General features: G+C 46.0%; 1 protein-coding gene across 1 annotated transcript in view; it reads right to left on the bottom strand.

Annotated features, from left to right (window-relative positions):
- LOC142578042 (uncharacterized) overlaps window positions 1-18,508 on the bottom strand; it is a 172,915-nt gene that overhangs the window by 79,820 nt on the left and 74,587 nt on the right. The window contains exon 6 of the mRNA XM_075687461.1: window positions 12,550-12,665. Within this exon, the coding sequence (XP_075543576.1) occupies window positions 12,550-12,665 (116 nt within the window). The remainder of the gene's footprint in view (window positions 1-12,549; window positions 12,666-18,508) is intronic.

Here is an 18,508-nt window from a genome sequence, read left to right as displayed (position 1 = left end):
ACTATCGTGTCATTCCAGTTGTTCCGCCTTTGGACGGCCGCTGCCGTGCCACAGAAATTGTGCACGTTTCGCGTTTAAAGCCTTTCGTACGACATTTCCCGCCATAACGAGCGCCCCGGTTGACCGCTTCCGCGCGCGGAGGAAATTGTGTGAGCATTATATTACCCCTTCATCTTCTTGATCTGTATATAATTATCAGCATGGCCAGCGTCATTGCTTTCAGTGCGCGACCTGCGGAATAAACCATTGAGGCTTAACAGCTGTCTCGCAATATATATATGTATATATATACAACGTTAATTCAGTCACATAAATGCTGTTCTAGCGCTTTTACAAAATTATACGGCCGCAACATGGTCACCTGGATGAAACTTCCTGGTCGCCTGGATGAAAAACTGTGTTTCAATGTTTGAGCGCTTGAAAAAATTGGTTCGATCAAATGACGTCCTGTGTGACATGTTCGTCTAGACAATAGCTGTGTGAGCATCGTTGGCTGCTCCGGGAAAGCTGATATATACAGTGATTTATCCTTATTAGAGTTGTTGATTATTGGGCGCAGAGGGTGGCATAACCTTCGGTAGAAGGGAACAGTCTCGGCGCGGGTACCTGTTGAATACTAGAACTTATGCACTTGAGCATCCGAACCCACCTACTATTATTTATTAGTAGACTAGAAAAAATGGAAGCACACGAATCGCCTTTGTAATCGGCGCGATAATACGATAAGCAGCAGTCTTTCTGCGCTCCGTTCCAACGCGTCTGGACGACTTCTGGGTTTCGCCTCGACTCCGCAACACTGCTACAAAGGCGAGAACTCGCAGTCATTGGTCGCGTACAAACTGCTAAAAAATGAGGCTCTGTTTGCGTTTGCGCAATTTCGTTCAAGACTATAGCTATCCGAACAGTCAAAAGAAAAACGGAAAAAGGTGATCTTCAGTGTCCCATACGCACGCATAAACGGAGCAGCTCATGGGCCTTTATTCTATGCGGTAACATACATTTAAGACTCCGAAATTTAGTGTTATTTAGGGCAGGGGGCTAGTATTTGCCGACGGAGTTGTATCTAGTATTTAACATTGAAAACTGACCATGGCCCGGGCGTTTTGGAGCCAATGCGGCACAAACGCAACTAGCGCAGTTTTGAGTACGAGCCAGCGAAATCCATCGAGAACCAGCGCGAGTACAGCACAGGCCAGTGCGCCCCAGCATCACAGCAGTGAAACAAACGTCTCGTCCAGTGTGACCCAGCTCTTATCCAGCCATATCGCCGGTCTCCCAGTGACTCTCAGCGAGCGCCAGCGTCCTCTGTGCGGTCAAGGGTAAAAAAAATTGGTTTCACATTGAAAGACACTGGAAGATGCTGGGTTTTTCATTAAGAATATTATCACGTAGTTCTTTGCAACCGTGCTGCTTACGCGCCTTACATTGCAATGGTTGTTTAGAGACAAGAAGCCATTAGGTAAATATGCATTTCCCGCATGCGCAGCTGACCCCGTTGTTGCGCCACGCACACGCACTCCCAACAAATATCAGCCGCTCAGAGCCTGTAAGATATGTGTAGCTCGGCAGTACGTCAGTTGTTCCGAGCAGGGATGATGACACGGTTGAGAGCTCACTTGGTCACAGTAGGCGTAATAAGTTAAACTCAAACTTGGCATCATTACATGGCCTGCAAGTGCGAAAGGTTGCACAGAAATTTGCGCACCCATTCACAGATATGTGTGCGCGCGTTACTAGACTATGGCGCTCCCAGATATTCCAGGATATTGGAATAGCTCGAGGATATTCAGGCAGGAAGACAGAGGCTTACCCAATCCCTTTGACCACGGTGGAATAGGTCCGCATTGATAGGGAAAGCAAGCGCATGCGCCCCAAGCATCTACGAGTGCTGCCTGCTCGAACGGCGCAGGAAATTCTCGGGGACCACAAGTATAGGGGTCATTTTTCTACACTATTGCAAAACGCCCTATGCAAAACAAACGGGTCCACTACGAATAGGGAGTGAGCATGATTGAAAAATTAGAACGTGAGACGTAAGACCTCCCCTTACTTGTAACATAGGCTAAGCATCCAGAATTCTAAATTTGAAAAAAAATATAACATTTTATTACGAAAGCAATTATACGAACACTCCAGGCGCAATAATGCCTTCGGCGTCACTGTTATGTTCTGTATAAACTGCAAGAGCGATAACATCGTCGCTGCGTTCCGTATGCAGTATGTGCCCGTGAAAGCCCGAAGGGGAGTCGTCTATAGCACCTCCATCTCGCACGCGCAAGAGAGGAAAGCGTGGATGAAGCACGCCGTCTTCTTTCTCACGCAAGGCACCGGGGTGAGGATAGGTAGGGGCGTCCTACTACGGTGGCTGCTGCGTATGGCGGAGCCACGTGTGTCAGCGCGTACCGCGCTAGTCCTATCTTGAGAGCAATGTGCAACGGTGACAGACTTTAGGCGTCTGCGTTGAACGAGCGTCAATAACTTCGTGCGCGCTGTGTTCTCACCATTTAGTTCAAGTTTAAGCGAGAGGGAGCACGAAGGTCAGTTCGTTCAATCCTGCCGCGCTAACTAACTCCAGCGTTTTGATAGCGAGTTTGAGCGGTCAGTGAACGATATGGGTTCATGTCTTATTGTGCTCCCGTGAGCTGATGCTTCTTAAATTACTTAGTAATCGTATGTTTAAAAGTTTCATGGTATACTAACTACTATCCTTACTTGGTATAGCTCTCTACTAAATTCCTATCGCAGTTGATGTTTCGTCTTTCGGGCCAAACTGCACCTTTTCTCTCAATTATATGGACACACCAAACGTATTTCCGCGGTCAGCGTCGCCATCAGGTTGCGTATAAAGTCCAAGGGCGATAACACCATCCCTAGGCGTCGTATGCTTTATATGCGAGTGAAAGCATGCGAGGTCGAGCCGACGATGGTGAGACAAGCTCATCTGCGCAAGGGAAGAAAGTGGAGAGGAGGCGCGCCGTCTTCGACCGCGCGCAAGGCACCGTGGGTAGGGGAAGGACTGGGGAGAGGGTGTTCTTCACCGGCACAGAATTTCTAAATAAATACACTAGAGGGAAATGTGGCGCTAGTGTCGACGGGGGTTCTCATGAGCGTTGCCTCAACCTACAGCTTGCGTCTAATTGTCGTACAAAAATCCCTCACGTGACCTAATCCTAGGTGCCTAGGGACAGCATTGTTTAGGGATTTTTGAGAAGGCGCGATGCTGGCGCCGAGCGACGCCGTGGCGTGTTCGTCCTCGGCCTGATCGTTCTCTGGACCGCGCGTTGTTCAACATTGCTCATGTGATTGTACAGTACGTGCGTTGCTTGTGTGTTGGTTGTAGGTTCTGTGTTACTTGGCGGAAAGACGTGAGTAGTGGCGGTGCGGCAGTGCGGCTTTGGCCTCGGTGAACTCTGGCAGTACAGAATCTGCGTTGTGCGACCCGTGCTTTCTAGAGAACCCGGCGGTGGTGACGATTGAAATATCGAAGTGGCCTAGCGCCTCGGCAGCGAAGTTCAGCGAACCACGATGTGGCGTAGCCGTGTCCGACTTTGCTTAACGGACATCGAGGGATGTGCTGCTCGTTGCAAGTCATGTAAATGCAACTGCGTCGACCGCCCACTGTTCAGCGCTGAATGTGTGTTTGGTGCGCTGTGCTTGAAACGAGTGGTGCAGCCTGGCAGCGGGGGTAGCGGAGGAGCAGAGTGGCTTAGGGTTTGCTCGTTCACAGACATGTGCTCCCGTCTTGGTCTCATTAGCGGCTGTCGCGGGACTGCGGTGTGCTAGCTCCTTGAAGTTTACGACGCTAACACACAGCATGTTCACGTTTTTCCGCGCTATATGTCATTTGCATGACGGCCGAGTTGAAAACGAGACATATAGTGTTCTTTGCGTGTGTGTGTTGTAAATTACTTTCTATTGTGGAAGTTCTGGGAGTCTTATTACGCAAGGAGTGCGAACGTAAACATAAACACATATGTGTCTCTGAAATTTTGAATTACCCATAATACCTTTTACGACTGATAAGTGGCCTACACGGCCTGTGGGAATCAGCTACCGTATGTTGCGACGCTCTTCCGTGTGGTAGACTGATGCATGGTGCGCGTTTATTTCTGTACTGTTGTAAAAACCATTTGTTTATTCACTCAATACAAATGTACGGCTTCTTCGCCGCAGTACATTTTAGGTACGCGGTGAAGCATACTAAAAGTGGGAGGGGGCCGCTATCAGCCAGCATAGTATGTCCACTTAGGCGACCTGAGAGGCGGAGGGTTCGCCAGTGTATGATTAAAGAACTCTTGCCCCCTTTTCACTTTTAGTATGCTTCACCGCAGTACATTGCTTAGGCTTCACCGCGAAATATTAGTGTATTGCGAGAAAGATGATCCTAAAAAGCCTAATTATGCGGTTTCTTTTGTAGCTTGCTACACCGCAATACATGGGTGAAAATAAGCATTGTGCAGTAAAGCATACTAAGAGTGGAAATGGCACATAGGTTTGCTCATTATCTTCAATTGTGATATAATTTGCAAGTGCATCTGTGCTCGTGGTAAGCTTCATTGACAATTCTTTGTACATTACAAATTCATATTGCAGGGAAGCTTACTAAAGCACATTCGCCATTGTGGTATGTGTTATTCACCTTCAATGCAGGAGCGCAATGCGGATTCTTGCCCCTGCTTTTGTCTGGACTGCACATGCTCTTTGAGAATTGATTCATTGTTCATAAGTGCACTGGTACTTTACTCTAAACTGGAGGGCTCAAGTTAATATGGAAGCACAATTTTTATTAAAGGGACAAGATGTTGCCGAGATGGTTGCAGCACAGCTTTTTTTTTCTTCCGGGCACCTTTTATACTTGAAGCTTCCATTGCAGTGTTTCGAACCTCTTTGAACCAGCACATAGTGTATATAAAAATTGGACACTGATTGGGAACATCACCTAAGTTCATGCCTATCTATAGTAAAAAGATGCAGCACGACCAGACAAAATAAAAGAAGGGGGTGGGCTGTAGCAATACTAAGTGTTAAATGGTGCTTTATCCTTTTCCTTGAGTTTTCTATTTTTGTGCTTTTTATGGATCCTCCGCAGTAACCATGCGAGTGCCGAACTTGAGCTTGTTGGTTTCAAGTCTCGTGGTTGTTACTAACAGAACAGTGTGATAAGTGAACAAGGGCTTGGAGGCATCCGTTCACCTTGCTTGCCTCATGGTGCTGCTTCATAAGCACCATGAGCATCCAGGCCAACTAGGAAGGGAGGATTGTTGCAATTGCTTCTGAACTTTATTGCCACCAAACCAACAGTGCTCTCAATGACAGCTTTTGGACAGTAGAATGCTTGCACCCAGCAAAGTCTTGAGAAGGAAGCATTCAGGATGTGCAAAATGGGCGTTTGAAGCTGGCAGCATTACTGAAGGGGCTTTGCCCATCTGCCCTCTTTATGGATACACAAAGATGATTTCCTCTGTAAGAGGGATTGTTTCAGAGGTCGTTACATGGCAACAGTGTTGGGTGTTTAGTAGCTTGTCTTTGTCCACTGTTAATAACCTGTTCCTTCTCCAGTGCCCCGGTGAAGTGCCTACTTATTGGACGAAATGTGTTCTCCATGCATGCATGCATTTTTAGCTTGTAAAGACGTCCATTACCCCTTGCCTCAAGCTGGTCCTTGCTGATGTCACCCAAGAAGGCATTGGGGAGTATGGCAATGTACACTTACAAAACACTGTTGATACCAGTGAAACCAAATTAATGGAGCTGTTGTTCTTTTTTTGTCTACTCCATCTTTGTTAGTTACAATGAGCAATGTCCGAACAGAAGGCACATGTAGTTGGTTGTGCATAGCCTGCGCACTAAGACTTGTTGGCATGTTATGACCTTAGCACAGTGTTTATATGTAAACACCTTCTGATGTGTTGATGACTTCCGTCTCTTTATCATACTTTGCCTGATGGAGCCAGCAAGTGGGTCAGCCAGATGTTCAACAGGCTTCCCACTAGTTTTCCCAGAGTCTCCTTTACCAGGGTGCTGCTCATAGATATGTTTTCTTGACCTTGCACTGCACTTCAACCATGGCCACACCTGCTAAACCTATAGCATGCAATCAAAAAAGTGCTATACATCATGTTGCTCCAAACTCGTCACATGTGCTACAAGGCCTTGAGGAACACCCTCATTTATTTACGCCCTCATCATACCGTACGAAGCTTCGCATGATAAGTGCGAGAATTAACATCTGCTGGTTTTTCAGTGTTATTCCTGTCCAGCTTGCTGAAAGCTATCCTGAGTGTTTCAAAAGCAAATGACTGCTGCTGGACAAGAAGTGCTTAAAACAAGGGTCGCTATAACCACATATGTCACACGAAATGAAAAAGGCTACTGAGTATACAGGCGGTTTACTTCATATCCAATAAGCTTGGTTCTCCCTTTGCTAGTGAGTGAACTCAACTTGCCCCGAATACATGGCCTGTGACAAACTATGTGCCAGATGCTGTGTCCCCTGCAAAGCTGAAGATGTGTACGAGATCCTGACACCCTGCAGCGGCTTCTACACTGGGCAAACAGGCTACTATAAAAACGACTGCCTTTACTAATATGCTAATAACATGAAAACGGGCAGAAATTTGGCTGTTCATTGGGCCCAACTGCAGGTGCAAGGCACTCTTCCACCAGATGTGTGTTGTTCATTGAAACTGGAGCCATACAAATGCAGATAAAAACAATGATGTTTGAAAGTAGTAGAGTTGAACTATATTCTGCACAAGCAGTGCTATCTGCAGCGCTGGTACCTTATAGCCACAATTCATGGCTGCACCACCATGCAAAGGCACTATTCTTGAATTATTAACTTCTATTATAATTATGGTGGCCATATATTGCAATTACATATCATTCACATTGTGTGCAGTATGGTTAAATGTCAATTATGATAGCCATTCCTAATCTGAAATGCAACAAAAGAGCAAATATAGGCAACAAATTGCAATTCAAAGAGACAAAAGACAACCAGTGCACAGGATAAGTGACAGACTTCCTTTTATTGAAAAAGAAATGTCACATGTGTCATGCCACCAGCAGTGGGTAGCAATCTTTCAAGCTTGGGTGACAGAGGCAAAACTTAGCAAAATACAACAATCGCACTGTAAAACGGCCTTGGACGCAAAAAACCGACACAAATTGTACACAATGAAAAGGCAAGACTCCGTCTAAGAACAGTCTATGGCACCACATACTTGAAATGGTGTAAAAAATGTTGACATGCCCTACCCATAAAGAAAAAGCAACAAACACAGAAAACACGCCTTAAAATGCAATGTGCAGAGTCTGAAACCAAGAAAAAACAACCCGAAAAAGGTTTCGCTAAGTCTTTCAACGATTAAAATTGTCAAACTGCATCATCACTTCTTAATGAACCTGCACAGCTGAAAAGGAAGGAAGGAAAGCCCAATAGCAGGGCTGCAGAAAATGTCACCGAACAAGTATACTTTGCTTACCAACGATACCTGTGGTTTAGTTGTGGTCTGTGTATAAACTAATTGTGTATAAACTTTTCTTGTTTAGAATGGTTTAGTGGATAGGGAAAAAATGACCATAAGAGGACCAGGTGTATGCATAGTTTACGCACAAAAAGCCACTGCTTTCTTACTTTTTTTTTCTCTACTACAATTCATGAGTTTTAAGTGCCTTAATAGCACTGCTAACATCCTACTGCAAAACACAAAATTGGGCAACTTGTAGCATAAAGAAAATTGCAGTTTCACTCATAATCGGAAACAATGATGCAGTAGCTGGTGGAATATGCGCAGGAGGCTTACTTCATGCAGTGTTTGTTGAAGTGAACACTTTCCAATGCAAGTCGGTAATCTCCTTAAAAAAGTAAAATAAGTAAGAGTCGTATTTATTTGTGGGAGTTGTGCCTCACAGTGTTAACGTGGAAAGACTCGGCTTTTCTTCCTCCTCTTTCATACCCGGACTTAGCCACTGATCTACACCAAAACAAACCTTTAGCTTCTTACTGCTGAATTCGTTTTGGTTTTCTCAAATCTCTATTTGGGCTAGCCATTGCTAGGTCTTGCGCTTTGCTTGAGGAAAACAAGACACCAACAGCTCCATCCAGTAAATCTGAGAAGCCAAGCACTAGAAGAAGATTAATGAAGCAGGTGCACCCAATCATTGTCATCACATGAAAGAAGAAAATTTAACATAAGACTGCCTTCACAAGTGGGAAGGTGATGTGTAAGAAGTTGAAGGTGTGGATGCCAGCTCTATATACAGTACACAGACATTGAGCAGATGTTAGCCAATCATGGCACCTGTTGGCTAGATCACGCTCTCCGGGATTGGTATTCACCGCAACTGAACCTTCAGCAGAGTGGCTAAAATGTAGAATTGTGGACTGCTACTCTTTTGATCATATGTTTGAATACTCGCAGCACAATGAGAACATTATTTGCAATATTCCAGCAAGAAATTCGGGAATTCCAGTGACAACACCAGTAACATCAGAACAACCAGAGGAGTTCGCCCATAGCAGCTATTGCTGTAAAAAAGAAGACTGGCATAAGCACAAGAATTGAGATGGGCATACTACATGCCTTTGTTCTGGTAGTGGTCCACTACTTTGGTGCTACAGTTAATGATCTCCACTGTTACTGGACATAAGAGTTCTTTAATTATACACTCGCGCACCCGCCGCCTCTCAGATCGCCTAAGTTGACATGCTATGCTGGCTGATAGCGGCCCCCTCCCACTTTTAGTATGCTTCACCGCGTAACTAAAATGTACTGCGGCGAATAAGCCGTACATTTGTATTGAGTGAATAAACAAATGGTTTTTTCAACAGTACAGAAATAAACGCGCACCATGCATCATTCTACCACACGAAAGAGCGTCGCAACATACGGTAGCTGATTCCCACAGGCCGTGTAGGCCACTTATCAGTCGTAAAAGGTATTATGGGTAATTCAAAATTTCAGAGACACATATGTGTTTATGTTTACGTTCGCACTCCTTGCGTAATAAGACTCCCAGAACTTCCACAATAGAAAGTAATTTACAACACACAAACGCAAAGAACACTATATGTCTCGTTTTCAACTCGGCCGTCATGCAAATGACATATAGCGCGGAAAAACGTGAACATGCTGTGTGTTAGCGTCGTAAACTTCAAGGAGCTAGCACACCGCAGTCCCGCGACAGCCGCTAATGAGACCAAGACGGGAGCACATGTCTGTGAACGAGCAAACCCTAAGCCACTCTGCTCCTCCGCTACCCCCGCTGCCAGGCTGCACCACTCGTTTCAAGCACAGCGCACCAAACACACATTCAGCGCTGAACAGTGGGCGGTTGACGCAGTTGCATTTACATGACTTGCAACGAGCAGCACATCCCTCGATGTCCGTTAAGCAAAGTCGGACACGGCGACGCCACATCGCGGTTCGCAGAACTTTTTGCCGAGGCGCTAGGCCACTTCGATATTTCAATTGTCACCACCGCCGGGTTCTCAAGAAAGCACGGGTCACACAACGCAGATTCTGTAGTTCCAGAGCTCACCGAGGCCAAAGCCGCACTGCCGCACCGCCACTACTCATGGCTTTCCGCCAAGTAACACAGAACCTACAACCAACACACAAGCAACGCACGTACTGTACAATCACATGAGCAATGTTGAACAACGCGCGGTCCAGAGAACGATCAGGCCGAGGACGAACACGCCACGGCGTCGCTCGGCGCCAGCATCGCGCCTTCTCAAAAATCCCTAAACGATGCTGTCCCTAGGCACCTAGGATCAGGTCACGTGAGGGATTTTTGTACGACAAATAGACGCAAGCCAACCTACATGGGAATGATGGGAAGTATAGGCTTCGGATTGACTTCGGTCTTTAGACTAGTGGCGTTTGCTTGTGGCGCAGTAAACAAAGCTATACTCAAATATTATCGCGTAAGATCTAATTCTATTTCTGCAGTATGTTATGTAATGTACAACATGCTACATAACCTTCTTATGACTTTGAGTTGGAAGCATGGTTTACTATGGTTTGCAACTAGGACACACCAGAGTATGCATACTTGTGCGATTCTGTTCCCGATTTAATGTCAAAGAATAATTATTAATTTATTCTTTTAACAGCAATAACAACCGTGCATGTACTTATATAAGAATACTCATCAAGTATTTCTGGAAATAAAAATGTATTCTGAGAAAATGTTGCACCCTTGAGCGGAATGCTACAAGTGTCGTCTGCTACGACGCCTACTCGCTGCAAGAGCGAGACTTTTCTCGCAGACAACAGGCACTTGCGAACTTTCTCGCTCTTTCGAAAGGCTGTGTCGGCTGTCACGATTGCTGAACATCTTCATGTACTTTTAAACACATCTGCTGCAGTGCTAGCTAGGACGCCATTAGCCTGCTACGAGTATTTCGTCATCATATTTTGCGTGCGTCCACCAAGCTTTTTCTTGGCGACCTCAGAACGGACGTTGGGAGCGTCAAAAATCAGCCGAAGCTGGTGTTTGAATGCCGCCCAGTCAGGCAAGGTGCTCTCGTGGTTGAGAAAGCAAGTCCTCGCAACGTCAGTGAGGTAGAATGCGACGTTGCGAAGCTTGTGCATGTCATCCGGCTGGTTAGACTCACTCACGCGGTCATAATTGTCCAGCCAGTCATCAACGTCGTCACTACGAAGGCAAGCGAACGGGGTGGGATTGCGCTGCCGCGCGCTGACGGTCCATGAAGGAACGACCGGTGGGGTAGAGATGGTGACGCCGGAGGCTCCTGGAGGATATTCTTGGAAGAAGATCCTCCTCGTGGAGCAAGCAGCGGCCTGTACGAAGCTCCAGGGAAACTAGAAGGCGTAGAGGACCAAGGAATCGAAAGCAGCCTCCACCACATGCGTGACAGCTGTTAAGCCTCATCGGTTTATTGCGCAGGTCGCGCGCTGAAGACGATGACGCTGGCCACGATGAATATATGAATATATATAGATTAAGAAGATGAAGGGGTAAAATAATGCGCAAAATATTGACGTACCACTTCCGAAGCGGTATGGCGTGGCTTTGCACTTACCAATTTTGCGACACTAGACTACAGCCAGGAAGCAGCAACCTTTCCTACCACAAATTTGTGTTCTCAAAGTCCTAAAACAGGCATTTCAGTGAGCACATAAACGAGCAATGCATAATGAAGTTCTCAATAAAATTTGATTGTCAAGCCACGAGAAGCTTGTTTATGTCTTGTATCAGTAGTGCCTTCTTTGTTTCATAAAGCTTCATAAAGCACGTAACGCTACAGTGCCAACCTAACACACTTAACAAACCAAGGTCCAAACGCTCCAAACATGTTCTTTCAACGTTTACGATGCCGCCGCTTTCTCGTCAGGGCTTCGACGCCACATCGCGACACAACCATCGTCCCAGTCGCTGGCCCAATGCGCTATCGCCACTCCGAGCAACATAGCAAAGGCAGAGAGCTTTGTGTTGCACTGTCCCATTGCAGGTTATAGCACTTGCGCTTGAAGCGAAACCAAAACTGCAAAAAAAAATACTTGTAGACTAGTTCGCCAATCAATAGAATGCCAATCCGAAGCCTGTACTTCCCATCATTCCCATGATGGTTGAACGATTGCAGCGCTAGATTTGCCTCTGGTATACTAATATGAAACTCTATGTTCACCGGCGACTGCTGCGTATGGTACAGTCGCGCGGGTGCTATCTTGAAAGCTATCTGCGACGGGGTCAGGCTGCTGATAGATTCATATGCGCTGTGTTTTCGCCGCGTAGTTCGCGTTGGAAGCGGGCCAGCGGGAAGGTCACTTTTCTCGCTGCGGCTGCCGTGATTCCTCACCCCAGCGTTTTGACACCGAAAACACATCCAATTGAGTGAGATGTGTTCATCTTTGCTTACACGGCCGATAAAACTACTATCCTTAGCTCGTAAAGCATTCTACTAATTTGACATCACAATTGATGGTTAGTATTTCGGTCGAAACTACGTCTTTTTTTTATTCGGTTACGTCATTTCTGTGCCCTAGTTCTTACGCACCCTCTAAAGCACTCACATTATGTTTCATGCGCTACACCCTGGATGTGTCCCCGATACAGCCTAACCCTTTCATTCTTATGCACTATTGATTGCGTCGTTCACGCAATCTTCATTTATATAAACTTCAATGCTGTTTTATATTAATTTCATTGTTGCAGGTGTACAATAATGAAATTTAGCTTTCTTGTTACCTGTAGTAGTAAGGAAGAAATCCCTGTCCCATTGGTCTTCAAGTTCCCACAGATAACATTCGTTACTTTGCATTACGTGACAAGTTAAGGTGCCTCGGATGTGTCGTAGCCACAACGCCACTAGTTGAAGGCAATAATATTCATTTTCGAATATCTAAAAATGCCTTTCTGATCCGTTTACACTTTATAGAATAGCCGGCTGAGTGATTTACCCTACAGTGCCAATATAATTCAATCTAAATGCGCCGCACGACTTATCAGGAGCAAGAGCGTTTGGGTTGCGGCGAAAATTATAAATGGCACTATTTTTTTAAATGCTGTACTCACGACAATGCCTCTCCAATGTACCGAGCGTTTCCTGTATTCATCAGCCAATTGTGGAGAATGGTGTAGCTAGGCCGTAGTTTAGCGTCTTTTTTATCATTCATTATCCCGGCGATCATCTGCACGGAAAAAGAGATCGCAGCCATAATTTAAAACGACAAATGTACCCATAATGCTGCTTTCCTCTTGTCAGCCAGTCTGAAAGAAAAACCACTCAATGTAGGCAGTGCTAGTTGCTTTACGAGCAAACATAAGTGACATGCTATAAATGAGAAGAGCGTTTGGTTTACTAAGCACGAGATCCAGCGTTCGAAACCCGGCCACGGCGGGTTTCGCATTTCGATGGGGGCGAAATGCGAAAACACCCGTGGTACATAGGATTTAGGTGCACGTTGAAGAACCCCAGGTGGTCAACATCTCCGAAGTCTCCCACTACGGCGTGCCTCAAAATCAGGTCGTAGTTTCGGCACGTAAAATGCCATAATTAAATTTTTAATTTAAGCGCTTGATTTGGCTTTTCGAAAAACGCTGCTGGTTACACCCTAATGCTCCGACGTTGATTGCGCACATTTGACGCCAGAAGATTGGAATGAAAACAGATTGGCATACTTTTATGTTATCGGACTCTTGGTCACCGTTTCCGTCTGCATTTGTAAAATATATATATATTCGTAAATATATATATATATATATATATATATATATATATATATTCTGTATGTCTATACTGTAAATGGAAGAGAACAAAGCGGGTTAACGGAGTGACCCGATTTTCATTAGTTATAGCATAAGAAGCCAACAAACAAAAAACCGAGGACGTTCTTGTGGAAATCACTTGCAAATGATAATTTAATCAAAACAAGTGCATGAAAAACAAGATGCCGCAGGTGGAGTACGATACCATGTCTTCGCATTACGCGCGAGATGCCCTTACCAATTCAGCCATCGCGGCGCCATTCTGGAGTATTTGTATTTTACTACTAGAATTAACCCTGGGAGTAAAGGGAAAATGAGACGTCCACCCAAACGTAGCTATGAGCTACAAAGGTTTTTGTAGTAATTAGCTACGTTTGCGTGGATGTCTCACTTTCCCTTTACTAATTACTTATATCCACCTTTCGGGTTTACACAGACCTATTACGTCTAACCCTGGGAGTGTTAGCCACTGCCACCATTCACAAGCCTTGGCGGCAGATGTGGAACATTCATTCTGCTGCAGACGTCATTAATAAGCGATCCTTTTGGGTGCGGGCAATTAGCCAATAAAGCCACATATGCTATCTGAAGGCATCAAGATCGCCGGATGGGATACCCTCGTTATGACCCTTATTGATGCCTTCAGAGAGCATGAGTGGATTTATTGACGAGTGGCCTTCATCCGAAAAGATCAGGTACCAGTGATGCCTGCGGTAGAAAAAGTCTTCCGCATCTACCGCCCAGGTTTGCCTATGGTGGTGCTGGCTAACACTCACAGGGTTAGTTCTAGTAGTAAAACGTAAATACGCTAGACATTGGGGGGGGGGGGGAAACGGTGCGGGGTAGCTCAGTTGGTAAGAGTACCACCTGCGTAATGCGAAGACGTGGGATTGTTCCCCGCATGGGGCAACTTGTCTTTTCAAGCACTTCTATTCTCATTATTTTATTATTTCTATAATTCAATTAGTGTGTACAATTAATTTCGCCTATGCTCTACTCAGTGTCTTTGTTGGCTTCTTATTATGTACTATAAAAGGTTGTGTTATAATAAACCACTATAATCAATGCAGAAACCACTAATACAGAAACTGTCGCGCCGAAATTTTAATTTCTATAAGGTGCCCATTTCTTCCTAACTTTGCCACTGGAGCTGGCTACACAAAGTATTAAAATTTCTAGAATTCATGCAAGAAAGCATGTATTGACTTCAAACAGAATTGCTGTGCGGCAGCTCTCCACTCTTCCAATTCGGTAAATTCGTAACGATGCACCCCTCTCCAATTTTTTTTTCGTGGAGACTTACGTAGGAGCTGTTTTTACTATTACCTATGAAGCTGCGTGAACACAAAGGGAATTCGACACTAGCCGGATAATGTGCTCATCGAATGGTCAATTACGCTATGCACTCAGCAGATACACAACGGCTTAATGTCGTGATATTACGTAACGCTCACTCTAAACGTGTGCAGATCCGGTGTCAGTGCGCTCGGTAACTCAGCTTCTTAGGTCGAATGGCCGCGGTAAGGAAGGTTACGTTCACTCAAACCCAAATGCAGATTACTGAGAACCTACCCACCCTATAATAATAATGATATTTATAGAACTTACATTATTCTGGCCGAAACCATCTCAAGAGGAACTGCGATTTCATTCAATCAATGTAGTGACTAACGTTTTGTTAACTCCGAAACGCGTCACGTACACTGAGTGCATGCCGTCACGCTCCTTTATCGCGCGTAATTCTGGACACGCTGCGTCTTTTAGGTGCGCCGCACTCAGGGAATGTAGGCTTCCTTTCTTTTTCTTAACCAAGACTACAAGAGATGTCCACGGGCTTTCGACGGCTGTACGATGTCGACGCACAGCATTTCGCTGACTTGTTGATATATAGGTTCACGTTTTCGCATCGAAACTCGGTAAGGGCTCTGGCAGAGTGGCCGAGCGCGCTGTTCGGTTAATATGCGACGCGTTATAACTGGTAAATATTGAATCCTCGATGACGTCCAAATGGAGTCTTTGTATCGTCAGAGGAGGCGCCTGAGCTGTTGCTGCTTACTCAAGCGGCGACATGGATTTATGTCGAAGTCTTGTTCTGGAACTACGGTCGTTGTGAAGGTGCGGCTGAATTGCAGAGGACAAACGCATTGCAGGCTTCCACAATTTCCTCGCTGTATGGGGTCGTCGTGCCCTTGTTGATGTGCTTGAATTCCTGTCTGAAGTTTGTCAGCATCACTTTCGCTATACCTCCGTGCAGTTGAGCGATCCCCCTTGAGATTCAAATTTCATGGTCGAGCAGTAGAAGCTGGTCGCCCTCGATGACGCCTTCTACCTCTGTGCGTGTTTCGCTGTTGACGGAAATGGCAGTGGTGGAGCGAGGCGTGATACTAACTTGGTCCTTAAGTGGACTCAAGGCATGGTGACTAAGAGCGCTCTCCGGCGTCATCGCTTGAAGTTTGGTTACCGTTATCGACTTTGACTTCAGGTCGATGATTGCGCCGTGTGGGTTCAGAAAGTCCATGCCGAGAATGACGTCTCTTGATCACTGTTGAAAGATAACCCAGGTGGCAGGGTAGCTCCAACAATGAACGGTAATTCTTGCCGTGCACATTCCAGTCGGCCTTATTAGGTGTCCTCCAGCTCTCCGGATTTGAGAGCCTTCCTATGTAGTCTGAACTTTTTTGAACTAGGCGGCAATGGATCTATGCATCACTGAGTGGCCGGGTTCGACGAACAGCAAGTGCACCTGGATCAGTGGCGGCTTTTGGTTTTATGGATACGGGCTGACGGAGAGGCCCCGGGCTGGTCCATTATATGGCCGGTACTGAGGCGACAGCTAGCGACCTCGCGACAGTGAACGGGACTGTCGCCGAGGGTTCCACTTAGTTGAGGCGAGGTAGTCGGCAGACTGCTCCACCTTGACCGATAAAATAAGGCACCACTGTAGGTTAAATGAGGTGTACAACTCCTGCGGGACCCGCCGTCGTTGCTCAGTGGCTATGGTGTTAGACTGCTGAGCACGAGGTCGCGCGATCGGATCCCGGCCACGGCGGCCGCATATCGATGGGGGCGAAATGCGAAAACACCCGTGTACTTAGACTTAGGTGCAAGTTAAAGAACCCCAGGTGGTCGAAATTTCCGGAGTCCTCCACTACGGCGTGCCTCATAATCAGAAAGTGGTTTTGTCACGTAAAACCCCATAATTTAATTTTTTAATTTAACTCCTGCGGGGACGGTAGAGTATCCGCCTCCCGTGCAAGAGGGCCGTGGTTCAAATCCCGATGCCGCCGAATTCTCCACCGGAAAAAACAAAAAACCGTGTGTTGAGAAAATTGCACAAACAGGCCTGGAGTGCGGGCTGATCCCGGTGACCAGAACAGGCAACGTACTCTCTCACCAGAGCAGGATTGGCCACCCTGGGGCAGTACTTGGCCACAACCTCCGATATGAATACAACAATCAAACCCCTGCCCTCAGTCCGCAGCAGCCGCGAAGCAACTGATCACGGCGGCGGTCAGATCTGTGACGCAGCAGAGGGTGCTAAGAAGACCTGGCTCCGGACAGGCCGCCATTGGAATCTGAACCTGGCAACGTTTAACGTTAGAACGTTATCTAGGGAGGCGAGTCTAGCAGCGTTATTGGATGAATTATAGGGTAGTAAATGGGATATAATAGGGCTTAGTGAGGTAAGGAGGACAAAAGAAGCATATACAGTGCTAAAAAGCGGGCACGTACTGTGCTACCGGGGCTTAGCGGAGAGACGAGAACTAGGAGTCGGATTCCTGATTAATAAGGAAATAGCTGGTAACATACAGGAATTCTATAGCATTAACGAGAGGGTGGCAGGTCTTGTTGTGAAACTTAATAAGAGGTACAAATTGAAGGTAGTACAAGTCTATGCCCCTACATGCAGTCATGATGACCAGGAAGTCGAAAGCATTTATGAAGACGTGGAGTCGGCGATGGGTAAAGTCAAAACAAAATACACTGTACGGATGGGCGACTTCAATGCCAGGGTAGGCAAGAAGCAGGCTGGAGACAAGTCAGTGGGGGAATATGGCATAGGCTCTAGGAATAGCAGAGGAGAGTTATTAGTAGAGTTTGTAGAATAGAATAATTAGCGGATAATGAATACCTTTTTCCGCAAGCGGGTTGGCCGAAAGTGGACGTGGAGGAGCCCAAATGGCGAGACTAGAAATGAAATCGACTTGATACTCTGCGCGAACCCTGGCATCATAGAAGATGTAGACGTGCTCGGCAAGGTACGCTGCAGTGACCATAGGATGGTAAGAAATCGAATTAGCCTTGACTTGAGGAGGGAACGGAAGAAACTGGTACACAAGAAGCCAATCAATGAGTTAGCGGTAAGAGGGAAACTAGAGGAATTCCGGATCATGCTACAGAACAGGTATTCGGCTTTAACTCAGAAAGAGGACCTTAGTGTTGAAGCAATGAACGGCAATCTTATGGGCATCATTAAGGAGTGCGCAATAGAAGTCGGTGGTAACGCCGTTAGACAGGAAACCAGTAAGCTATGACAGGAGTCAAAAGATCTGATCAAGAAACGCCTCTAAAAAGCCTCTAACCCTACAGCTAGAATAGAACTGGCAGAACTTTCTAAGTTAATCAACAAGCGTAAGACAGCGGACATAAGGAACTATAATATGGATAGAATTGAACAGGCTCTCAGGAACGGAGGAAGCCTAAAAGCAGTGAAGAAGAAGCGAGGAAAAGGCAAGAATCAGATGTGTGCGTTAAGAGACGAAGCCGGCAATATCGTTACTAATATGGATGAGGTAGTTCAAGTGGCTGAGGAGTTCTATAGAGATTTATACAGTACCAGTGGCATCCAGGACGATAGCGGAAGAGAGAATAGCCTAGAGGAATTCGAAATCCCACAGGTAACGCCAGAAGAAGTAAAGAAAGCCTTAGGAGCTATGCAAAGGGGGAAGGCAGCTGGGGAGGATCAGGTAATAGCAGATTTGTTGAAGGATGATGGGAACACTGTCCTAGAAAGATTGGCCGCCCTATATACACAATGCCTCATGACCTCGAAGGTACAGGAAGAACTTGGAAGAACGCTAACCTAATCCTAATCCATAAGAAAGGGGACGCCAAAGACTTGAAAAATTATAGACCGATCAGCTTTCTGTCCGTTGCCTGCAAAGTATTTACTAAAGTAATCGTAAATAGAATCAGGAACACCTTAGACTTCTGTCAACCAAAGGACCAGGCAGGATTCCGTAAAGGCTACTCAACAATAGACCAT

The sequence above is a fragment of the Dermacentor variabilis genome, chromosome 4, assembly GCF_050947875.1.
Source record: "Dermacentor variabilis isolate Ectoservices chromosome 4, ASM5094787v1, whole genome shotgun sequence".
In the NCBI taxonomy this organism is placed as follows: domain Eukaryota; kingdom Metazoa; phylum Arthropoda; class Arachnida; order Ixodida; family Ixodidae; genus Dermacentor; species Dermacentor variabilis.
Note: the sequence above shows the minus strand (reverse complement) of the source record. Positions and strands in the feature narration are given on the sequence as shown.